At 42.4% G+C, this 25,966-nt stretch overlaps 1 protein-coding gene across 1 annotated transcript; it reads right to left on the reverse strand.

Moving 5' to 3' along the window:
• Positions 1-29: 29 nt before the first annotated feature.
• Positions 30-25,221, reverse strand: npdc1a (neural proliferation, differentiation and control, 1a). Its single transcript, XM_030084642.1, has 9 exons — positions 24,891-25,221; positions 12,906-13,046; positions 3,984-4,100; positions 2,945-3,163; positions 2,633-2,699; positions 1,404-1,494; positions 1,185-1,264; positions 995-1,094; positions 30-912 (listed from the first exon to the last, which is right to left on the reverse strand). The coding sequence occupies exons 1-9, from the start codon at positions 25,024-25,026 to the stop codon at positions 841-843; spliced, it is 1,023 nt and encodes a 340-aa protein (XP_029940502.1). The 5' UTR covers positions 25,027-25,221; the 3' UTR covers positions 30-840.
• Between the last annotated feature and the right edge of the window lie 745 nt (positions 25,222-25,966).

The following is a 25,966-nucleotide window of genomic DNA, read 5'->3' on the forward strand; positions in this document are numbered from 1 at the left end:
GGGATTCACCACCTGCACATCCGCCAGTAGAACTCCTCTCTAAAGATCTCGCTCCGAGTGCTCAGAGGTTACTTTTTTTTTTTTTTTTGCTGTACACTGCTACTGCAGCAATAAGATGCATACACACAGGAGGCAGGATAATTCATCCAAGCATTGCCATGATTCAAACACGGGACAGTCAAACCATGCAACAGACACCACCAAACGCTTCATTCCCATCAATAATAAAGATATCTACATTCAATAATCTTTAATCTTCTTGTTTAGCTTATATGTGATTCGAGGGGAGAAAAAAAAAATGAAATCAGCAACAGCAGCGATAACATTTTCAATGCTTAACCTTGTGGTGTGTTCGGGAACAGAGGTAACTGGAGGTGAATACTTAAAATAGTTTCTGGGGATCTGAGGAATGTGATTTTGAAACTCGTCTTGCATGACAAAACAAGGAAGGGAACCTTTTATTTGCTTGACCTTACGTAAATGTACCTGTGTGGCAGATTGTATCACATTCTTTGGAAACAGCTGCAGAAATGTAGGAAAAGTAAGAAAGAGAAGTGAAACGCGGAGTCTGAACGGGACAACAGCTATAAAGGACAAAATCTAGCAAGCTAGCAGGACTAAAAATCGTACATTAAAAGACAGAAATAAATTAACAAGTAACCTGTTATACATCACAAGTATTAAAAGTCATACTGGGGCAGATGTAGGTAAAGGGCAGATGAGAGAATCGTCATTTTCATCAGCTCATCCTCTGACAAAATCCCTCATTTCTTAGCATGCAATGAGATTTTTTTTTTCTCCAGATAAATGGCTTGCGTGTGTGTGTGAAGTGTTCAGCATTCACTTTTGATTCCCCTGATATTGTAAGGTTGAGTCATCAAACAGTGGGTTCTTCACCTCCATCTCTCCAGTCTGCGAAGGGAAAACGGATCATCAGTCACAAAACAAACATCAGAAATGATTCAGTGCTCCCATGTGCGAGTGCGTGTCCCACCGGTGCGAGTCCGGGGCATTCGTACACCGTGAAGTCCCCTCCCACTTCTTCTTCATCTGATGTGACGTCGGTGTCGGGGACTTTCTGTTCAGGCTTGTGACTGAAGAGGAAGAACAGACGTGGGGGGTGAGGTCCGAGGACGGACACACTGGGAGGAGGAAGGCGCTGAGAGAGCTGAGTAAATACTCACTTCCCCATTGAGATCATCTGCTGTTTCTGATGCTGATAGTGATACATTTGAGCACTCTGTGCCAGAGTCTTATCTCCCATCTGAGGAAAGAGCAGAAGAGTAGAGGACTTCATTTGAAAGCAGAAGCCGGGGTGCCCGGGGCACGGAGCGGCATCTTGTGCTCTGCTACAGGGAAGAAGACAGGCGCTGCAACGTCAGCAGAGAGAAACCGGCGCTCACCGAAGCGCCGTTGGCTGTGGGAGCAGGAGCGTCTGTCCCTCTAAAAGCGGGGTAATCCACCTTCTCAGCAAGACGGGAATTTCTCTGCATCCTGTGGAGGACAGCACCAGAATCAGTCTGCGCCGCATTGCAAACGCCCGAGGCTACATCACAGTCACACAAGCTCCCAGATCCTACCTCAACTGTTAGAGAGAAAATAAACCAAGAACTGATTTCTGCTTAAAATCCACGTCAAAAAAGGAACATTTAGTTTAAAATTCTAAGCATATATTAAACAAACTGCACAAAATTCTCATTTTTCCACCCTGTCTGCTAAGCTGCTGCAACTTTCACTTTTCCCACCATGCAGTGCAGCTAATGCGCTGAACCCACATGCCCCCCCCCTTCACTCCTTTCACAAAGCCAACCATTAATCCAATTAACTTCATTTGAATGTGTTGCAAAAATCAGATACAATCGTAACAAGGCAAAAAGCCAACAGATGATTGATTGATTAACAACACATGATTATCTTCCAGCAGATCACAGATCAATACTGCTCAGATGGAGGGAAAATGAACTATGGAATATGGATATTTGGTAACACAAATACATTTCAATACTGAGGTTAGCAGAGAAAATGTGGGCAGATAACTGTGACAGGGGAATAATATGATAACTTTGGCTTTTTTAGATGTCACTTTGATTTGTTTTAGTTACAGTGACTATTGGCTCCTATGAGCTCAAACTGAAAGCAGAAGAATTAAACAATAACTTAAGTGAACTGAGAAAAGCGACGGGGGTCAATGTAAATTTCTTTTTGAAGTCATGAGATTTGCATCAGTAATACCAAATCAGGACCAGCTCATTCGGAGGCTGTTTATTTACCATCAGCCCAGTTTCCTGGTATCACAAGACAATGAGAGCATAGAAAAGCTGAGAGTGACGGGACGGTTTCTGATGATAGCGAAATGCATTCAGTGACGTACTGAACAGGGGTGAAGGAATATGTGACAAACTGATGAAAGTAGCTCAGATCTATTTTTTGCTTGTGTCAGAGATATTAGGGGAAGTTTTAAAGAAGTGAAAATAACCATACATAAATAGCCCATTGGAAATAGGATAAAACTATTTTTTTATTTTTCGGGGATTAAATGAATTTAATGGAATGAAAAAAAAGTGGCTTGATTTTTTTTTTTTTTTTTTTCCGTCTCACATTGATCTTCTCTTTCTATTCTTTCTATACTTACTTGACGATACAGACCGTAGCCATAATGACGGCCACGGAGCCGACCACCACACACAACGAGATCACAACTGCAGATGGACAGAAAAGACAAAACAGAGTACCGTCAGACACTCAGCACCGCCGTCAACGTTTAATCAAATTTGGTCTGATTTGCTCAGGGTGAGCTCCTGTAGGTCTCAGACTGATTAGGAGATTTAAGAAGAGAAGTGATACAATCTGCGGTCGTTAGACATCAAAGTACCTGATAAGAGAGGTGGTAACACCCTCATCGAGAAACTCTTCAAACAGGGACACACACTCAAAGCGTACTCACTGACAATGATGCTGTCGTTGCTGCTGGGTGCTGGCGCGGCAATGGGGCCCGTCCGGCCGGTGGCCCTGGGTTGGGGGGTGGGGGCGTTCGGGGGCCCGGAGGCAGCAGGTCGAGGGGCTGCGGTGGCGGATCCATTGGAGACTCTGTCCTGGGTCCTCTGGGAATGTCTGGAGTCGTCCGTCCTCCTGTTTCCAACACTAGCTTGGAGATTGATGGCGGCTGAGCGGAACAGAGAACACATATGTCGACGGGATTAAAAGTCAATGCAAGAAGAATAAGAACAGACTTTAAGAACAGACTTTGAAACAGTGTTGGAGGCGGTTTCAAAAGTATTCAGAGAATTAATCTCCTCTGTCAGCCTCAGAGGCTTCTGTCTCTTCCAGTAAACCCAAACACTCTTCACTACATTCAGTTCTGTATTCCCAGCAGCCCTAGTTTCTCTTCACAATCAAGTTAGTTCTTAATAAACTGGGAGTATTTTTTTTTTTTTTTGCTTCTTCTAGATTAAGATCAAATGCCTTCCTGCTGGTGTCACATGACTGAAACCCTTTGCAGAGAGCTCTGCATGATGCTGCTGTGTGATTTGATCACTGTGCTGATCTCATCTGCGGTCGGTTGATGTTTTTGTGAAAAGAGGAAGTTCAGCCTGTTATCAAATTCAGGGCTGAACTTTTTTTGACCCTTCGAAATCAAGCGCATTTGAAAACGATGTCCCTTTATATTGTCAGGATCTGCGGGGTATCTTTGTGTGTTTGGCAGTGATTTTACATTGATTTTTATATTGGATAATTCCTTCAGTTGGTGCATTTGGAGCATTATGAATTGCTTCATACATACATGTAGCTACTGTTGTCCAGTTTTATTTAATGCCTCAACATAATTTCTGCATGATCAGAGCATTGTTTAATGCTGTTTGGCAGAACTTGAGGACGCCGTGTTGGTAAAGAGCCAAAGAGAACCGTGAACGTCGAGCAGAGAACCGTCATATTTCAAAGAGTTGACATGCTTATTCTCAACCACAGTACACTTTATTTCTTACCAGGAGGATGTTTGAACTCCTTTTTGGGGGCGTTCGTTATCGACTTCTGTTGGTTTTCAATGTAGGAGTGAAGGAAATCGATTTCTCCTTCCAGGTCGGTGTAAGATACGACTTTTCCTACGGGACAGACACAATAAAATAACATTAAACCAACTTTAACAAGACAAACAGAAGTATGACAAGCATATATGTTATGTTGTGTGAAAAGAGCCAGATAGGAGGAGAGACAGAGAGTGTGTGCATATGCTTTTGGCAGGCGTACACGAAGCCACATGTGTTTTCGGGCTCCTTCCTCGGGGAGTGTGCCCGCGCACGTTGTTTGTTTGGAGGACTGATAAAGAAAGGAGACAATGCTAAACTGGTGTTAACAACACTTCAGTCCAGACAAGAGAGCCACATTGCCGCAGGAGGCCGAGGTCTCCGGGGCAACCGGGGCTGGCAGTGTGTGTGTGGCCGGCGAGAGGAAGCTCTGCAGGGGCGGGGGGGCAGGAGCAATCAGCCGGACCTCATCCTCACTGGGCTTCAGACACTAGGATCACAATAGACCTAATGGAGGTCATCACACCGTTATTTCCCTCTGTAAAGTCTCTCTGCTATATATCAAACATCAGGATGATCCGTTTTTGTAGATTAGATTCATAATTTTCAGAAAAAGAGCAGTGAACCTAAAGAAAAGCGTTGGTGTACCTACATTACATTAATGATTACAGTGTCCCTCGACGCTCCAGAAGGACGGCCATCTGGCCCAGCTAATCTGTATGATATGACATGCCAGCACTTTCACTGACTGCTTTGTTTTTTTTTCCTGTTGCCCCCCTCCAACTAATGGCCATTTAGTGCACTCCATAGCAGGTGTCTGCGGAGGCGGGACGCGCCATCTGTACTTTGCAGGTGGCTGAGAGCGCCAACTGTGCCTGCGTGCCGGTCAGACAGAAGACGCGGGAGATTTATTGGTACAATCAAAAGTGCACCTTTACTGCAAATCGTTGAAAAGAGCAATTCACTCAAAATGTACGTCGCCGCGAAAAAAACAAAAAACAAAAAAAAAAGTGGCGACATTGGCTCGCTAAGCACACTCACCTCTCCTCGTATAACGGAGTCTTGTCACTGGCTTGATAATGACCTATAACCTCCTGAGCGCACCCAGGGGGCAGCTGGGTACAAACAAACAAACACTAAACATCTCAACGGGGACTGAGGGTAACACACATCTGTGCTGTTTTCTTTTCCCACTTAAAAACCATTCAGCGGCTCTTCCTCCCCCAGAGCACACGCGTACACACACAAACACACACTTCCTCCCCTCCCTTCAAGCTGAAAATAAAATCTAATCCAGATCACTTCACCTGACCTGAGTCACTTTTTGTTTTTTCAAAACCAAGTGGCCTGTTTTAGTCCAAAAACAACAGAGCGGCACTAAGACATTTTCAATAAAGTAAAACTTCCTTCAAAAACACGTTGAGGTTTTGTGCATCTGAAAATTTACAGCTAAATTTAGAATAAAAGATTAAAACAAACGTAAAAGCATGCAAAACATAGAATAAATCCTAAGTTTGTGGACTATATCTTTATCTAAACAGGGCTGAAGTATATTTCTGCTAACATTGAGGACATATTTGATCAATAAAAACAAATCTCTAAACTATGTTTGGTAATTGTGCAGACATTTGAAGGCCTCCTTTAAATGAGAGATGCTGGAAGCACAGTGGTGTTAACACTCTCAGAAAACAGGAACCTCCTGGCTGTGGCCTGGGCTTCAGGGGCTCTTTCTATGTTGAGTTTGCATGTTCTCCCTTTGCATGTGTGGATTTTCTCTGAGTACAGAAACATGAATTTGCAGATAACTGATAATGCTTGCCTGAATGACTGAATGATGAGTGTGAATAAGTGAAAAAGCATTTAGTCATTTAGACATTTATTCTGTGCAGCCATCTGAAATGACAAGGATTGATCATTTTTAAGTAATTTGAATACTCAGCTATCGATTGAAGACTTGATATAAACATATAAACAAACAAAGTGTGAATCTACCAATCTACAGTCACTGCCTCAAGAGCTGATTGCTTGATTCCCAGAAAATGACTATTTGCTGCCATCTAGTGGACACTTCCAAATCTGAACTGCAGGATGCGGCAATTTTTTTTTCTTCCTTCCACTATTTGGAGGAAAATGTCTTCAAGACACTCAGCTTTGACTGAAAGAACTAGAAAGGTCACCACAAAACCCAGAAACTTGTATCCATTTTACAAGGCATTTGTCAGAGAAGCGAGGGAGAGCCGCACAAATGCCATCCGGCCAATTTATTTCTCAGGTTAGTTACCTTATAACTGAAGGGGTGAGTCACCCGCCCAGCTGCTGTAAAGAAAGTCACAGCTGAGAGCGCGGCTTTGAGCCAGTACATGAAATCCGAGCTGCAATATTCAAGCCCAATAAACATCCCCACCTGTCTGTTCATCTGCTGGGTTAGAGAGCGAACATGCACACTGACAGGGGGGGAAAAAAAAAAAAAAAAAGAAGAAGCAATAAAGGTCTGAGAAGCTGTAATAAAACAGAACTGAATGGTCTCCAGTAGTTCTCAGCGTTAGCCTCTTCCACTCTGGCACAGCTGGAATTAGTAGGTGAACTGAACAGTGTGGGTCACGGTCACATTTTGCACACATTCATCTTCGTCTTCTCAAATTCACCTGCTTCGTTTCTAATTTGCCTCTCATAGTAAATTCTCACTCTGATGTTCTAACTTGTCAGTGCATCAGTATCATGCACAATGACTGTTAATGCTTACGGTTCTGATATCAAGATGATTTCAGCCTCATTTATTTTTATTTTTTTCCCCCCTTCATCATTTCTTCTTTGCTATATTTGTGCAGCTTGTTACTTGTTTTTGTCACTGTTGCTCATTCTACATGCCTCTACATGCCCACTGAGGACATAATGAATAAAAGAAAGCCTCTGTAAAGAAAAAATTCACTTTGAATCAACTTAAGCATCTTTTTTGGCCTTTATTTGATCTTTTTTTTTGTAAATCTTGAATTTAAAAATTCAGCTGTTCACATCAGGTAATGATTGTGACAAAAATCTCTTCTCTCCAAAGATCACTTGGATATTTTTTAACAGCTCAGCTGTGCATTCTAGAAAATAGTCTTGAACAGGGGCAGTTTGATTAGTTTTCACAGCGCAGGGGGAGTTTGATCCTCCGTTTGTGTGTTTTCCATGCATCCATCCATCCATCCATTTTCTACCGCTTATCCGGGGCCGGGTCGCGGGGGCAGCAGTCTCAGCAGGGATGCCCAGACTTCCCTGTCCCCAGACACTTCCTCCAGCTCCTCTGGGAGGATCCCGAGGCGTTCCCAGGCCAGCCGAGAGACATAGTCTCTCCAGCGTGTCCTGGGTCTTCCCCGGGGTCTCCTCCCAGTGGGACATGCCCGGAACACCTCCCTAGGGAGGCGTCCAGGAGGCATCCTAAACAGATGTCCGAGCCACCTCAGCTGGTTCCTCTCGATGTGGAGGAGTAGCGGCTCTACTCCGAGCTCCTCCCTGGTGACTGAGCTCCTCACCCTATCTCTAAGGGAGCGCCCAGCCACCCTACGGAGGAAGCTCATTTCGGCCGCTTGTATCCGGGATCTTGTCCTTTCGGTCATGACCCAAAGCTCATGACCATAGGTGAGGGTGGGAACGTAGATTGACCGGTAAATCGAGAGCTTCGCCTTTCGGCTCAGCTCCTTCTTCACCACGACGGTGAAGAAGGTGAAGTTTTCCATGCATCATGTAACCAAAGTAAACTGCCGCAGGATATTTGATCAGGTTTGCACGTTGCTTCAACAGCTGTCCCCGTTCTGTTGTTTCCATGTGTGATGCATATGTACGCATGTGTGCCTTCGGAGAGAAGACAAACAGACTTATATGCATGAGAAAGAGCAGCAGGGAAAACTACAAAAGCAGTAAAACACAGATATATGTATATTAAAGAAAAAAAAAACCCACATCTTTAGATGTGCCTGGCTTTTAGTGCATAAATAACGTGACTGCGTAAGGAGTCGTCTTGTTTGTGCTGCTTCTAATCTGAGAACATGCCTTTAAGGAAATACTGGGTGTTTACTGACGGCAGTGCACACCTCCATGTCAAATACATGCAGGCTCTAATTACAGGACGAGCACGAGTCGCCGTTCTTCCCCTTTACTGTGTGGACTCATCCACGCTGCGCTGCACACGCCCGACACTGGAACATCTTAGACACAAGACGCAGAAAACCAGTAAACCTGGAAATCAAACCATGAAAGAAGGTGCAGGGTAAATAAATGCAGTAAATATGAGCTCGTGCTTACATTTCGGTGTGAATAAATTTGGTTTCCATGTATTCAGTGGTGAAATTTAATCATTTTAATTTTTGTTGTACTGTTTTGCATTGGATTCTTTTAACTAAAGAACAGTGCCTTTTTTGTTCAGGGTGTGTGTGATATAAATACTTGGTTTTATATTGTATAAATTTTTATCATATTTAAGGAGAGAAAAAAAAACTATTTGACTATCTTAGAAGAAGATTATCAAGTCACCTCATAATATCAGACCAAAACATTTTGGTAGTGTGAAAAGCAAGTCGAAAAACATGTTTTAAAGAAAAGAAAAACTATAGTCACGCTGCTTGCAGTAGGAAAGTCGTCCAAAGAGGAAACTGCAATAACCTGTTGAGTGACTCTGGTAAAAGGAAGCAGTTAAATGGAATATTATTGCTGTTGTCAAACAATTTCTAGAATAAAATGCTACCAGTGAGTGAGGCCAGAACTGTATTCATAAATATATATAACTACGATTCATATTACGTTAAAGGTTTATAAACTCCATAGTAAATCCAGACTGATATTTGGTTCGCTGAGCAACAAGACCGGACTATGCACTGTGCTGGCAGTGTCTGCATTTGCTGTGAACTGCTGTAGGCAGGCAGTGGAGGTAGAGGCTTGATCCATGAATATCACAAAATGAGGATGAAGTCCTTCATCAACTAGAAAGCATCATTGTCATCTTTAGGGCAGAGATAAAATGAATCCAGGCCACTGAGCTGAATTGCACATTTCCTTCATGCATGTGCACACATATAATAATACATGTTCAGGCTGTTTGCCTCAGTGCATCGACTGTGATCGTCCGACAGCGGAGCATAAAGGCTGAACAAACAACTGACTAAAAATACGCAGCAGAAAGATGCAGCTACTTTAGTTATTTTGGCAACAAGTTGCTTCAGAGGGTTCCAGTTCCAAACTACCACAACAGTTGGACTACAGTTGATTTATTTGAATGCATGAAGAGACACGTGCCGTCCCTGACAAATTGCATGCTGGGTATTGACTGAACAAATGACTGACATTTTCATACATTCATCAGCTCACGCAGGTTTGAGTCTATAATGTGTGAAAATGAGACTGAATCCATCCCTCATGTGGATTCCCATGCTCCGGTATGTTTCCAGTGTTTATATAACCACTCCGGGGAGCTTAGGGACCTACGGCGGACCGGATTTATAACACCACATACACGTGCGCATGCAGAAACATCACTCTGCAACATGAAAAAAAAAACCCCGAACAGACTGTATCATCCTGCAACAAATCCTCCCTTCTTCTGCAGGATGTGACCTTCCTCTACCAAACATTCCCGACGAGCATCTTCCCTCTCACGTTTACTTTGCTGCCGCCAATAATTTGAGCCAAGTTCGCACTGGATCCTCGCCTGCCGCAACGCCATCTAAATTATTAATCCTGCGGAGTTCCACATGTGCAGAGCAACAGACGCAGACGCACACAGACGCGTTCGCGTTCGAGCCGAGGAGAGAGGTTTCATTTTCTCTCCCAATTCTGCGGGACGCTGTTGAAACACGGCCAGCGGCGCAATGTCACGGAAATCAGAGAAATAAGATTTATTTTCACAGCTTCGCTCTTTCATTGACTGATATTAGATTCAGTGATGGAGATGAAGGGCGACAGAAAGAGGGGGGGAGATGCATGTCATCCCAATGATTAAGGCCGCCAGCGCGGGGGCGGTGTGTGTGTGTGTGTGTGTGTGTGTGTGTGTGTTTCAAACTCAGCAGGGGCATCGGAGGATTTAAAAAAAAAGGGGGGTTGGGAGAGATATGGAGGAGAGAGCAAAGACCATAAGACTGTGGGAGAAAAGAACCAAGAGACCAAAAAAAAAAAAAAAACCCAAAATGAATGTGAAATCAAGTTATTAATATCAGAAGAAAAGTAAGAAAAAAAGAGTTTGACAGCATGAAAACATGCTGCGTGAGAAGCAGCTTTTCTGTCTTTTTAATCTTGTTTTTTTAGGTTACCAAACACAGTCCGGGAACTCGCGAAATTTTATTCCACTCTGGTCAAGCAGTGATGTGTTTGCATCAAGACACCATTTCAACCCAACAGAGGAAAAGCCCCTCTATTTATCCACTCGCTATAATGCTCAGGGCCACACTGGAGCTCATCCCCGGAAAGGTCAGCGGTCCGTCAGAGTCAGAGGCATTAAAAAGAAAGGCATTAGCCTGCACTGACATTCACACCTGTGGGGAAACAAGGACCATGTATTGTTTGGTATGTTTTGAATTTAAAAAAAAAGAGCAAAATAATGCTTCTTGAAACACAGTGAGACTTAGAGCAGAGGCACATGAACAATCCTCCCTGTGAAGCTGAATATGACATGAGGAACGTACTTTATATCATGTTACTGTGTCACACAATCTACAATCATTATCGATCACATCTTAATGACCGGCAGAGGAATCCGAGGAAGAACAATATCGCACCCAGAGCTAAAGGAAGAACTGCATGGAAGTGGCAGAGAATAATAAAAGCAATAAACCCAAGTACTGCCTCAGGTTGCAGTGAGTTAAAGAGATAATACTGAGTTTCACTGAAGACACATTTTCCACCTTTGGCAGCATCGAGCAGCACGAAGATGACCCATCCTGTCTTTTAAATATTACAAACAGAACAATGGGGACATTAGGAGATAAAGATCCCAGGAGAGACACGTTTTCATCCTCCCGCTGCGTTTGAATCACCGGTGAAGGCCGTGCAGCCACTCCAGAACTCATTACCGCAGCGGTGTTTAAAGAACAGCTACTATTACGGCTTCATGTCAGCGGGGTATTAAAAAGAGCCCCTATAGATCCACTTTAAGGTGCTGAAGTGCTCACTGTATCCGAGCGATTACGCTTTATAGAACGACTATATGCGAGCATAGTTTATTCATTCATCCTTCACCCTGCCTCTACATTATGATCACGGTGGTCGGAGTCATTTTCAGCCACAAGGGGCCATTTATGACAAAGCTCAGAGGAGGAGGGTTAAATGAGAGTCGACGTTTTCTCAACATGACAAAGAAAAAAAAAATCCTACAAAGGTGGCACAAGTGACGTGAGTATGAAGATAATTCTTGGCGTTTCACTGTATGAGCCACATGAACACACACCTTGCCGAATTTGGATTTTAAATGGCATTTATGTTTTTTGTCTGGCCTGCTGGTGAAGAAGCATTAATAACTAATAAAGGGGAGATCAACTTTAACCCCCTCAGCAGGCAAATTCATTCCAAGAAAGAATGCATAAACTACAGGGCAAATCGCAACTGAACCATGAAAAATCGCCCTGGACAAATATTCTGCCGAGATAACCGCGATAAAGCCCCCTGAAGTCAAGTAAAGATGTCAAATCCCCGCTGAGTGATTTTACAGTGAAGCTTTCTGTCTTTAACTAGATATATACATATAGACACAAGCAGGAGAGTAAAAACCTTGTGCACAGCGGAACAATCAGTCTGTTTGCTAGTGGAGGGTTCACGGCGTCGACAAGGCTGAAACTCACTCCCATGATTCTCTGTGCCGTAAATGCATGTGTACTGAAACCAGGTAAAAAAAAAAAAAAAAAAAAAAGAAAAAGAATGTTAAAGGTAGGGCATGATCAAAGATAGCCTCACACAAAGAAAAACAAGACTATAACTGGATGGCTTCTGGATTTTGCAGAGAAAATTCAAATCAAATGAACTAACTTTGTGTGAACTCTCTGCAGATTGTGTAACCAAAAGTATGCAGCAACTGCTTTGTTTAAACACAGAGAGAAAAGTAGCAACAACTTTCAAGGATGCGACAAGGACGGAACAAGAGCTTGACAGCAGCAACTAACCGGAATATTATTGTGTCTTTATTTTAAAAGCAAAATACATAGAGAAGAAACTTTCTTTCAATAGACCTGGTCTAAAAACTGGATGCTGCAAACTATGCAGAGGGACTCTGATCGACTGTTGGACAGAAGCAGGAAAAGAGTCTTAAAAATCACACTTGTCACTTGTTCATTTAATGGAAATGGGCCCAACAAAGCTGAAATTAATGAGAAAACCAGGCCAAAAAGGCTCAAAGACAGCCATGAAGTCCACGTCTTTGGTCCTGCTGTGCCATTTGAATTTCAGCAAAAACACAGTTTGGACGTTTCTTCTACTTGTGATGCTGCCTCAGAGAAAGAACAACAACTCCTCATTTTCGCCCCCAGCCAGGTGGAATCAGCTTCAACTGGCTGCGTTAAAGGGACTAGACTGCGTGACGGAGATTCCTGGGAAGGAGGCCTCTGCTAGTCTGTCTTCATCTATTTTAATTAAGTCTTAAAGTAATGAACTGAGCCAGAGTTTTAATGTTACAAGCATTGGTTTAAAGTTAAATGTGATTACTATACTATTACTACACTGGTTTCTACACAGATTGTGGTACTGTGTGCTTCTGTGTCGGGAAATCAGCTTCTATCTGAGCCCGGCGCCATACGTCTCATCTGACAAATCAAGATTAATGCCTGGTCCTTGGGAAGCAAGCTGAATTTATAAAAAGAAAGAAATGCAAAGCCTGTGAGTGCAGTTGTTTGTGTGTGTACTGCGGCCTTCTGTTTTCATTCGTACCGTGTTTGTGGCGGCTCTTCAGCACGCAGCGTCCTTGCTCGTTCTCCTCGAAGAGGCGGAAGCAGGAACCACAGTACGAAGAGCCAGGCGGACAGTTTTGGCGACTCTGTTTGGCACAGTCTTCATGGCATCTATTGTGAGCTGTGAGAGAAAGAGGGAGAGAGGGAGAGATTCATCAATTTCAAATCACGCTGACGTGGTGCAGTAAGGAATCTTTTAAATGAGGCAGTTAAATGTCACTCTTTATGCTGAGCGAAGGACAACGATAAGAGAGGAATAAGATGCATTTCACCTTGAATAAGTGGGACGCCACAGTTAATAGATGTGCCTCTATTGAGAAGCGAAGCCGACGCTCAGGCGGCTCACGTCAGAGTTTAGAAAAGGGACTGATTTTTTTTAAATACAGGCGTTATGAAAAGCACATTTTGAGTCATCTTTTACATTTTGCCCGCTGTCAGCCCCACCTTGCCCAAATCATGCTGAACCAAAGTAAAGAGAGATCGACTGCGGCTCTTCCACAATCAGGTTAGATAATCACCTGACCTGATTTAGGACAGAGCTGAATAACGCACCTACGCAAACACACAGACACACAGACAGGCACAGCTTGGGTAACGCACACGGCGAGGGTAGTGGGTCACGCTGCCACAGCAGGTGCGTCTGGCGGCAGGGGGCAGGTGGGGCGTCGGAGCGGATAATGAAGCCGGCAGTGCCGCTTGGTGGGCCGGCTAAAGGTGAAGAGCACCGCGGGGGGGGGGGGGGGGGGGCGAGGGTGGGGGGAGGTGATGATCCTGACAGGAACAGACAGGACGCAATGTGAGGCGGGATGAGACAGGGTTTCTGAAGGATCAAAGGTCAGGGCTGGATTCATGGTGACAAAATGAAAAAGACCTATGTGCTGTGAATAATAATAATATAATGTATTCTAAATACTTAAAAAAAAAAAGGTTAAAAAAAGGCTCCTTTGAATTGCAAAATAACAGATGAATACAGATGGAGGTAAGCAGAAGATGTGATTTTTAGGGAAGGCTGCTGAGGTAAAGGCAGAGAAAACAGGGGCAGAAGACTGTCGGCTCTGAGTTACATTCACTGATCTAATACAGCAAGTCAATCATAAATAGTCCTTTCAAAGGTAGACAATACGTGGCTGTTAATGGACTATGAAGCTGAAGTCAAACAACTTCTACAATGGACATAATGGGCTCAAAAACAGATCCTACCTGGACAACATAGTCAGAGATGAACAAAAGGTTCAACTGATGCCGAACAAATCTGAGCATTAATAACTTTGGACCAGCAGAAATAATACCAGAGCTTTTAAAATTGACCACATGTTTGTTTATTATGTTTTTAACACTGGGTAGTACATTTTCCTTTTAAATATTCGTAAAGTTCAAGTTTTTCTTTAATATTTTGTAACCATGTGATTCCTGAATTTCCCAATGTGGGACAAATAAAGTCTTAACGTTATCATATCATACTAAATTATATAAGTGTACCTAAAAATGTGGTCAGCTGATCCTTTCTGTCTAGGTACTGTGAAAAATGTATAGATCTTATCTTTACTTCAACATAACAGATCATATTTCAACAATTTGTTCAACAACTTATTTAGCTTCAGTTTGGTAACAATGGGCAGAAAACAGACTGTGACTTGCAGACTGTAACAAAAAAAAAAAAAACATCTACCATACATCTGTTGTAAGAAAAATATTACTCAGTCCTGTTCTGGACCTCTGTCACTGCGCGTAGCCAAAATGCCTCTGTTTAGTAGCACAAACAACAAACAAAGCGAATCGTACAACCTACACACGATGACACACTGGGTGACACAACAGGCCACATGCCAGGCACTCGGCAGCCCGGTGACGCACGTGTAAAGTCAGAACTTTGCTTTGTGTTGTTTGTGTCAAACATGCGTAGTGTTCATAGAAATCCCTTTGAACGATCATTAGCTGGAATGAAGGGCCCGCCTGCCACTTGTATCTCTTTAGCTGCGTTCGGCTCTTTAACCTCCCTGTTATGACTCCAGGCGGCGTTCCCGAAATGGCAGAAAACCAAAAAACTATTCAGGTACTGAATTGGATTTTGTTTAATAGGGATTCATTCTGCAGTATGAAGGGAATAACCTAACAGGTTAATATACTTAAGCAGCTTTTATGGGAGTTTTTTTTTAATGTCATAAATGCAACATCAAGTGCTATATAATTAGAAAGTTACATAAGCTGTAATATCTTTATGCTACATTATATTTCATAGAGTGGCTGAAAGCAGACTCCTGAACTCGATTATTCATCCCTTAAGTAGAATGCATCTCTCTTAACCTGGATCTTAACATAGTTCTAACCTTCTTCTCTCAAAACGACTGAAAATGATAAATTATATATAGAAAAAAATACAAAATAGCAACTGTAAGAACAATGAAAACACCAGAATATCAATATCAATACCTACAAATCTCATCATATGGTTAGCTAGGGGCAGACAATCAGGAGTTTTTCACTTTTTTGCAGAAGTATCAGCAGCTGATGCTGAAGGATTTATAAATTGTCATCTGTGAGACGCAAAGTAAATATTTAACAAAGTGCCACGAATCACAAAACTAACATGCAGATAGGAAACTCCCTGACGAGCGCTGCTAGTTAGAGCAAAACTGTCTGTTTCTGTTCCCACGGAGGAGGAACAACTTTATTATTGAGGCATTTATTGCCTGCCTTATTCAAACATAAACCCACATTTATGTGTGTGAAACATGTTCAAGTCCCAAGATTAGATGATTGTTGTCTGTGTTTGTTTGGTTTTTTTTCCAGAGATCTGTCATTTGACCTGCGACAAGTCTGCCTTCCTGTCATGATAGACATCAAGCATTAGATTTTTCTTATCGATTTCCTTCAAGCTGTGACTTTGCTGTAGCCAAAAAAATTCAACACGAAATGCTGGTTTGTGCTCATGTTACTTTGTTTGGTTACTAAGTTTGTGTCGTGTCATCAGGTGAGTTGAGATCATCCCTGGTAGGTGTTTAAACTCACTACACAGGTCGAGGAATAATTGTGGAAATGCACCTCATGTCACTGGGGCTGTGCAAGGCAGGAAAATGATGTGATACTTTTGAATTAAATGAAAAAAATATGGTTGAACTTCAAAGCAACCCCAGAAATCTGTGAACTAACCTCAACATACTTAGAATTTCTGGTTTCCTCCCCAACATTCAGCAAAAACATCCACAGTTTTCAGAATTTCTTAACGCCTCTCACCTTCCCCACAATGCCTTTCATCAAATTCTCCCTCTGCTCATTCTTCGTTACAACTCTTTGATCAGGGCCTCCTCTGAGCCAGATATCAGGTGCAAATGTAACAGATGACGTAACAAATCAAACAACGTGTCTGCAGACCTCAAGACACCAATGTGATCCAGAGCAGGATGTTTCAAGGAGTATTTCAAGGACGAACATTTTCATAGCTATTCCTCTTCCTCACAGTAAATGTGGAGGCGTTCAGTGAGGACGGATGGACATATTCACATGTCCTGTTAATCTAGACATTCACTGTCATTTATACTATAACATGAGAGGATTAAAACACTGGTGCAAAATTTTATTCTATAGCAGAAGTTTTTTTCTTTGCATTTTATTCAGTGTGAATGTGACTAAAAATTTCCTGTTATTATATATTTGAAGCTGGTTATCCGGTGCTAAAGTATTCGTATGAATCATATTTAACAAAAAAAAAAAAGAAAAGAAAAGAAAGAACAAGCAATTTATCGCTGTTATAAAACTGAGAAAGCAGCATGTGCTATTTTTGAAAAATCTCTGCAGTCCTGATTATTACAATGCAGCTAGAATCCAAACACCTCTGACCGCCACTTGCATCTGTTATTCATCATCTGGGAAGTTAATGTGGTGAAACCTATTGCAGTCACATGAACGCAGATAATTATTCTCCACACGCACACACACACACACACACACACACACCCAGAGACAAACCCACTGCGTCTGCTGCTTCAGTATAAAAGTATGAGGCTGAAGAAAAAAAGAAAAGCGAGGGTGAGTAATGAAGTGACCGGTGAGTATATTTAACAAAGGAGTCAAACACGCGAATGTCAAGTTGCCACAAGAGGTGTCCTTGCATCAGCGTGCCTCCCACACGGTGCAGGCGCTAATTAGAGAGTCCAATCAAGGAGACGAAGAAGACACCGACGAAACAACGCGGAGGGGAGATGGAAACAGGAAGCAAACGTGGAAAATAAGCTCATTCCCGATGTTGCGTCAGTCCGTTTGGTAACGGCTAAAGACAAGGGATGAGTGAGAAAACATTGTGTAACTCGGGGATTCAGAAAGTCGTCCTTGGATGGAATGAAACGTGGCTTTGCTAACCATCTGCTGCTGCTGTTATAGCGGGAGGTGTGCGCTGCAGCAGCGGCTTTGCCAAGAAGGAATGAAACAGAGGGAACTCTCGAGAAGCCTGGCAGCTCACACCTACACTTATGGACTGACACACACGCAGCGAGAAGCTGTGCGGTTTGAAGTCACTGCTCACTTGTGCTCCTTCAAGTTGCTCTACAAAGAGAGAATAACACATGCCACCCTATCTGTAGCTATTCCTTCATGTAGATGTGTGTTTTTCAGGAAGCAGGAAATGGGTCGAGCAGGGTTGGCGGGGGTCACACATTCCCATTGTGTGCGCTTCCTGACCTGCTGATAAAAGGCAGGAAGCAAGACGAACACCCCAAATCAAGTGGAAACACTAAAGAGCTCTGCTTCGGTGCGCTTCACTTAATATGGAACCGGGTGTGCGAGTGAGCTTGTGCCATCATGTTTGTGTGACCACTATGCATCATTCCAAAAACATCCAAAAAGAAAAAAGAAAAAAAAAACAAAGAAAGCTAAAAAACCGGTTTGTTGTGGTCCACGATTAGGAAGCTGCGCCTAGAACCAGCCCTGCTAATGAATGCCACTGTACCAGCCTGAGACTTAATCACATACGTTGGGCAAGACAACATAAGATTGTTACAGTCATCAGTTTCATTACATAACTCACAGACGGGTATTGTATTTATAACGTCACTCAATAAAAAAAATACACTGAAACACAACCGGTTGAATTGTGCTGTTGTTATTTGTGAAAGTCAGAAAATACAGAATTGAGTCTGTAGATTCCTGCTGGTGTTTGTGACTGGGAGGGCAGTGGTTCAAATCTCAGCACTGTGGTTTCTGTAAAAAGGCATTTAACCACAAAGCAGCAGCTGACTCAGCTCAATGGTTGAATACATAGAATGCATTTAATTATACGTTCACTGTATATGACAGAGGGAAAAGATCAGGGGTTACCACCCAGGAATGGGTGTGAGGGTTAACACACCCCAACATAGTCCAGTGTTGAACATTAGCCATCCTCATGGGAAATCTCCAAAATCAGTGCAACATGCACACATATGGTTCCGTTTACATGCATGTGCCTCAATTTCATTTGCACATCTGGATTTCCTGACAAAATATTCAATATTCTCTACAGTTCCTGTCTCTGAAACAGGAAAAATGTGCGTGTGTAGACCTGTTTTTTTGGACATTTGGCTCCTGAAGGGACTGATTTATTAGTTTTCTTCTGACAGCTGCATTGCATTGTATTTTTTTTTTGTGCTTTTCTGATTTTTAAGTGTTTGTCCTTTTCATTTTGTATTGATTTATTGATTCTGGTGGCTGTATTATGACTGTATCACCTCTTTGTCTTCTTACCGACTGTTAAACTCGTGGAGATCAATATTTCTCTTCCATCGGTGGACACAGGGGAATACTACGGCAGAGAAAAATTATTGATTTATATCCTGATCTTACATTCAATAGTAGAGAAAGCCACGGGAAACGATTAACTCTGAAAAACACCAGTGAAGTGAACACCAAGATTGAGCCACCCCAAAACGAGAGAGATCATTCAAGTTACTTTTTCAGATAAACGGTCATTTCTCTTTTTCAGCAACTATCTTTTAAATTGTAATTTTCAGTAGATTACACATTATCTCAGTTCGTTGTTCCTCAGCTGTGAGCAGCAAATACATTACAGCCACTTGTGGTTGTAGAATTTAGGAAGTGTGAATACTGAATAGAACTACTGCATGTTTTATTTAGTGATATGGATTTAGAATAAGTTGACAGGAATAGACACAGCTACATCACTTCTCAGAAAACAAACAAAAATGATACTACTGAATACAAGGAAACTGTCAAGACTTGTCAGATTCAGAACGCCGGCGTTGTTTTTTCCCGCAGCAATCTGCTGCAATGTTTCCGACGACTTTGTGTGTGAAATGGGGCATGGCTGAGCACCTGTTCGACCCGCATGGACTAAAGCTCTCTCTCTCTCTCTCTCTCTCAGACTCACAGAGTCACATCTGTAAGGAGCAGGAAGTAAATCTACAGGTGGTGGAAAAAAAAAAAGTGAGACGGAAGAAAGTCACAAAAATGTCTGAGAATTTCTTTCTTAACAGCATCTCGAATCACAAAGGAATGAAGGTGGAACAAGGTTCGGCGTTGTACTCGTATGACGCCGTGACGCCTCGTCTCTCCCACAGACAACCGTTTGTCTTTTGTGCCGCAGTAACATCTGTCACGTCAGACAAAGACGAGTCGAACCCATTACACAGGAGATGAATATTACTGGAGTGGAGCGGAGCCGCAAACAGAACAAAGGTTAAAGGGATTTACGCAGAGGCGTGTTCAGAAGACGGCAAATAAAAGCAGCTGCTTCAGCCTTTTGTTCGTTTTTATTTTCTCTGGTCAGCGTATCAGCTGACCTCTGGCTGGACTGGTTATTGGAGCAGTCGCTCATAGAGCTGGTTCTGGGAGTATCGCCCTGCTGTTCTGGTTCACAATTAGGTTTCAGAAAACAAGCATTTATTGTAGGTTTGTTCTGAGAAAACCGACCGTGATGCCAAGAAACATATTTCCAATTGTGAGCAGTACCCAATGATGTCTGTGCACCAGATCTCGGCGAGGATGTGGCAAACCTGCACACGCAAAAACTGCCTGACACAGAAAACTCGGTTGATCATGACGAGGTTAGTGGGGCATGATTCACTGGCGTATGGGTTTTTCCCAATAAGTGCTCATTTCCTGCCGAGGTCAAGAGTGTCCTCTCCAATAAAGAGGACGACGAGATGAGAAAAAAGAAGAGGTGTTAGTGGGTGGAAGCAGCAAAGCCGTGGCTGACCACCGTCTATTATAAGATGTTCAGTCTGAGATGCCAGTCAATGATATCTGAGTGTTTCCTGATGATTTCATCGATCTTAACTGCTGGTTACCGACCATGCAAAGAGTGGCGATACTCTTCCTTTCAGACATGAGAAGCACGGGAAATGCAACGTCGCTTCACAGACCACATGAGCTGCATAACAGGTCCATTCCAAACCAAAATGAGTGGTTGTTGTTAACCGTTTTCCTTAAGTAGTCCACAAAAAGCGATTAGCTCAAATAACCAGGGGGTTTCCCCCCAACTAACAACACCCCCCCCACCATGCCTCGAATGACTTTTTTTCTCAACAGTAATGCCACCAAAGCATTCCAAAAAAGCATCTTAACGTAAGAGCAAAAACTGGAAAATCCGAAATGTGATACATTCCTCAGACTCATCGACGAATTCATGATTTCAACATCTCAACAGTGAACTTGTTTCCACAGAGTCTGACAATGATAAATGATCTACAGCTCCTTTTGTCTCACCAATCGCAGTGTGAGCAGCAGAGGAGGAATGAAAACTGGCAGGTGTTCAATTAAAGTATTCTATTTTTGATGCATCTTGTTTTTTTTCCCTTCATCATCCACCTGAATACACACGTGCTACAATGAAAAATCGCAGTATTCTATTTCGCTGCCCCCTTCACTGTTAACACATGTTATCTCTGTACTTTGTCAGGGTTTTATGTGCGAGTGTGTGTGTGTTTGTGCGAGTGTGTGTTCCTCATTCCATTCCGACACATTCAGTGATTTTCCATCACGGCCTTTCAGAGGTTTGGACAAATCACAGTTCACAGACTGACCAACCTGATGCTAATAAATTCGAAGGGCTTCACTTTTACGTGGAAATTAACTCACATATTACGTAAGGACGAGCATTCTCGCGTATGCGCTCATTTGTCAGCTATAATAATCTCTATTCTATTAAAGACAGGCGTCATAACGTGAACCTGGTCGTTATCTGCTGGTTTCCATGTCCCTCCCTTGGTGGCGGCACGAGTGAACACGCCCGACGTTTCACGGCTGTTAATAGCCGCCGTGACACAGATGACTGCCGCCATCACCGCTGGATGGATGGGAAACAGAGGCTGGGAAACACAAAGCCAAGTGGCAGTGTGTGAGGAGATCAAGTGTGACACTGAAGATATGAATCGTTAAAGCTTAATCCTGGTGAAGGAAAAGGCCAGAGGCAGAGGCCCCCCTGAATAACAATCACACCGGCATCCAAACGAGACGACCCAACAACGGTCAGGCTTCTGTAAAAACACCGAGCAGCAAAGATCAGGTGAAAACTGAGAATTAAATCAGCGAGAACTCCAGAGTGAAACTTGTTGCGTGCTCCAAGTTCAACGTGTCAAAACCAGGGCCCAGTTATTTAACGCATTTTCCACGTTTATGTAATTATTTCTGCGTTGTGGCCAGCAGAGGAGACAGTTTTTTGAAGTCAATCATTTAAATGGGGATTTTGGATCACTTCTATCCCAAGAACTCGATGTTCAGTAAAAGCTTTCTGGCATATTTACTGATGAGGATGTGTCAGTCTCTCCTGGATCAGTCTCCCACCGCCACGGCAAACCATGTATTTCGCAAATCTTTCTCCTCAAAGCTTCCCTGTGAAAACTGCATTACGCAAAGGCCTCTTAACACTGGAGTGAGGAGAAGAAGAGAGCGTCACCTTGACACGTCTTGTGATTCCAACACAACATACGCAAACAATAGCCCACATACTGCCACGCACAGCCGCGCCGTGGCATGAACAAGCTGCACTCCACTGTAGCAGGTGCCGAGCAGAAAACATCTCAGATCCCTTGACTGCTGAGAGCACCGAGCATATTTCTGAGAAGAAACATGTGAAACAGGAGACGAGAATAGAGTAGAATATATTGTTAAGTATCTGAAATAAGAAAATCCTGATCAGTTTTAACAGGGAGTGCAACATTAATGAAAGATTTAATTATACAGAAATTAATTAGTTAAGGTACAGTGTTTTATTTAAGTATTTGTAGAAGTTTTTAATAGCCTGACTATAAATATCAAAGCTGTGTTGTGATATGAGACCAATAATTGCCAATTTTCTTCAATCTGGCTGTTTTTTTTTTTATAATTGAGAGATCAGCTTGTCCTACTTCCACCAACACTGAACGAAGTGTTCATATTGCTGTGCAGATTGACTTACCCTACATTCTGATCCAATTCAGTCCCACAATGCAATGGTTTGTGGAGAAGTTTTCAATCAAAGCAAAATTTCCAAACACACATATAATTTTGCATTTAACTGCTGCAAAGTTCATCTCTGAAAATACGCCCTTATAGCACACACACCTTGTTATTGCGAGAGAGTAAATCGCTAATAATAACTTTAATCATCACAGTATTAAGTTGAATTAATGAAAAATTGATTCTTATTAACAAGGGAACAATTTAAGCAAGCAATGTAGATGCAAAGCCTTCTGGGAGATAAACAGTCGTCTATGTTGTGTCATATTGTAGCTCATACTTCACCATATCGACTTCACTTTGTGTTCATTAGAAATGGACACAAAACAAGTCCCATCACACCGCACAGCTTACGAATAAAGCTGTATAATGCTATATGTGAAATCTAATCCCGTATAATTCATTAGATCAGAAATGGATTTCAATCTAGTCCAGGTCTTGCTCTTGCTGGTGTAAGTTTTGACTTGAATGATTCAGAGACTTGTTAGGAACAAGAACAAGTTTGTTTTCAGGAAATCTGTCACATATGATTGGAACAGAAGAGTGACTTTTTAAGAATTCTCTATTTAGATATGAGAAAAACAAATCGCATCAGCGTCAGTCTTTCCATCCTGTATGAGCGAAATGAAACCACGCACCATGCAGCGTCACGATTACACTTCTTCACCGGCTTTCCAAAAACAGACACAGCTGGTTTCACCACTCCAGACTGTTTCACTTCATCACACCGACCTGCAATGCGAGGCGCTGCTCACCTTGCAACGGGGAGCAACCTTTGGTCCAGTGCCTTGCCCAAAAGACACAACCAACCGTACATGAATGAGATAATAGCAACAACCTCGAGGCTGGCTGACATGCACTTGAGCCACAACTGCTCCAAACTGACCCAGAGGATGACTGACTGTGGGTAATGCGTTTATCATTAACACCAGAAAATTCAGCCAAATGTCCAGCGATGCAGTCAGTGTGGAGCGCAGCACAGCGAGGGCGGTGTGCTTTAGATAAAAGCTACAGATTACATGTGAGAGTCCAGCTGGTGGCTCTCCCACAGGGTTTTTTTTTTCTGTTAAAAGCTGAGAAGATTATCTCTCCTGCACACATCAGCAGCAGCCATCACTGCGAAAAAGACCTGACTCACACATCCACAAAGATCGCAGTTAAAATTCTACACCTCTGCAAAATCAAGTGTTTTCAGTCGAACCAATTGTTCAAATGACAAATGGATAAATTACCATTTTTTTTTTAATCACAAAGGTTTTCTTCCTGAATTAAAGTCTATTGAAAAAATGTACTCAAGCACAGCTACTGTCACATTGCTTAAAGCAAACTAGATCACAGTTAAAAGTGCTGGTGTCAAAGGAAATACTGAAGCGAAACCACAAAGCATATTTATAAAAGAGAATTAAAATCTGACCTACTTTAAAACACATAAATTCACATTTTCAATGGAAGGCAACTGATTCAATGTGACAGTATTACATGACTACCTTTAAAGCAGTTAGACAAACAATAAAGTTCAAAACAGAAACAATATTATAGCAATGTGAGTTGTGAACAAACATGGGCATAAAGCAGGAATTTTCTCTTTACTGGACACAGAAATGCAGATGAAAAGGTTTAGACTTTAATGCAAATTGTAGGTGTAAGTAGAATAAGAAGCCACTCATGATTAGTAAAAGCAAAATATAAGGTGCCAGTTGCATTTGAGTCAAATATGAGTGAATTTACACCCAGTCCATCCATTAATGACTGAACAGAATGCAGTAAGTAATCCAGTACTTCCACCCTGGATTATTTCTGTCAGTTATAGTCAATATAGTTTATATCTGGAAATGCATTTGTAATGTGTAACTTTTATTCATTCCTGTCCTTTAAAGCTGATATACTTCCGCAAATTAAGCAGGGATGACAGTAAATCATGACAAATACTCATATCAAGATCTGACACATTTGTACTTCAGAAGACTATCGAGTTTGACATCAAACTGAATGAATATCTAAAGCTTTCAACTAGATTTTTATTTTGCCGGAAATGATGTTATTGTGACATTAAAATGCACTGAGTAATGATATATTTCATCATTCGTCTGACAAATTCTGTGAAAGGGCTTGTGTTAAACTAGAATTCTTGGTAGTTTTTTTAGTAGAGTATTATTACTTGAGCCTTCATTCAACATTCGTACTTTAGTTGTCAGTTCAGTTCAGGCATTATGTTTGCTGTCGAAAACAAAAACACGAGAGGAGTAATCTCAACAGAAAAAATGAATAATTCTGGATTACAATTTTTTTCCCCACGCTTGTTAAAGGTCCTAAACTCACAGGACGTCCCATACAAGTAAGGTTAAAAATCTCTCACTGGAATTACAATTTAAAAAAGTGAATAAATAAACACGTGTCCCGTTAAGAGGCTGCACGGAGGCTTTAAAGGTCTGTTCCTGGATCAGAAGCAGCTCCAGGTGGCAGACAGACCCGGGATCACTGGACAAGAGCTCCCGGGTCGACTGGTTTGACGGCTTTGTGTGCTGCTGCTGCTGTTTACCTGGGAAGCCGCTGCCGGCCGGGACGACACTCAGCAGCAGCGCGGCGGTCAGCGGCAGCAGCGCCAGCAGCGGCGGTACCGAGGCCCGGCGCAGGCGTCCGGACCGCGGGCTGGAGGGCAGCGGCGGCGGCGGCATCCTTGGGTCTTCTCAGGGGACGGTGGACCGGCGGGTGTCGTTGTCATTCCCCCATGTCCGGGGCGCTCGTGCGCTTCTGCTTGTTAAAAAAATAAATAAATAAATAACGCGAGGGAGCTTGAGGTTGAGGGGGATGAGGACAGGGATGAGCAGCGAGCGGCGGCGCACTGTTAATCCGCGGCGGGGCTAAAGATAGCGGAGCTCCGGGAGGAGGAGGAGGAGGAGGAGGAGGAGGAGGAGGGCCGGGAGGATGGCTGATCAGCTGCGTTCACGGCCGCCTCGGAAATATCAAGACTGGCATCACGTTTCAAAACATTCCGAGAGCGCCAGTGAGTAGACACGTGCCTCAATATCCTAAGGCAAAGCTAAAAAAAGAAGAAGGAAAAAAAGGGTGGATAAATTAAAACCACAATAAACAAACACATTTGAAATTCTGCGTTGACTGTGTTTTCTGTGACTTGTTTCTATTCTTCTTTGAAGAGGAAGCATGTAAAATTCAACAAATGCCATTTTTGAGCATAAAGTGGCAATAGTGAGTCACAATCATATCCAGTTGGAATTCAGTCTCACCCTTTCCAAACTTGGTCAGTTATTTATTTATATACCGATATATATATTTTTATAGATTCATTTGTATATTAATTTATTAGCGCTCCAGCCTCTGGCGTTTTCATTAAATCAAAGACAGAATAGATCATATGTATTAAAAAAAACTGGACATATGTTTTTAAATGTAAAATTATTTAAACTAAATTAATGGGGGGGGGGGGGAGGTCATAATAACAGCCCCTTGATTTTTTTTTTTTTTTTTTTTTTTATGAGTTAGAACCTGTGAACCTAACATACTCATCAAGGGATTGGTGTTAACACCGTTTTTCTTTTATCAATTTAGTTTAAAGGGTTTTACATTAAAACAAATAATAGTAAATTCTACTGTTGA

The sequence above is a fragment of the Salarias fasciatus genome (genome assembly GCF_902148845.1).
Source record: "Salarias fasciatus chromosome 7 unlocalized genomic scaffold, fSalaFa1.1 super_scaffold_4, whole genome shotgun sequence".
Taxonomy (NCBI): domain Eukaryota; kingdom Metazoa; phylum Chordata; class Actinopteri; order Blenniiformes; family Blenniidae; genus Salarias; species Salarias fasciatus.

Coding starts and splice junctions, on each gene's coding strand:
- npdc1a (XM_030084642.1), bottom strand. CDS start 25,026: ATGCCGCCGCCGCCGCTGCCCTCCAGCCCGCGGTCCGGACGCCTGCGC. Junction 4,101..12,905: donor GAAGAGCCGCCACAAACACG/GTACGAATGAAA, acceptor TCTGTCCCGTAG/GAAAAGTCGTATCTTACACC. Junction 1,265..1,403: donor CCACAGCCAACGGCGCTTCG/GTGAGCGCCGGT, acceptor CTCTTTCCTCAG/ATGGGAGATAAGACTCTGGC.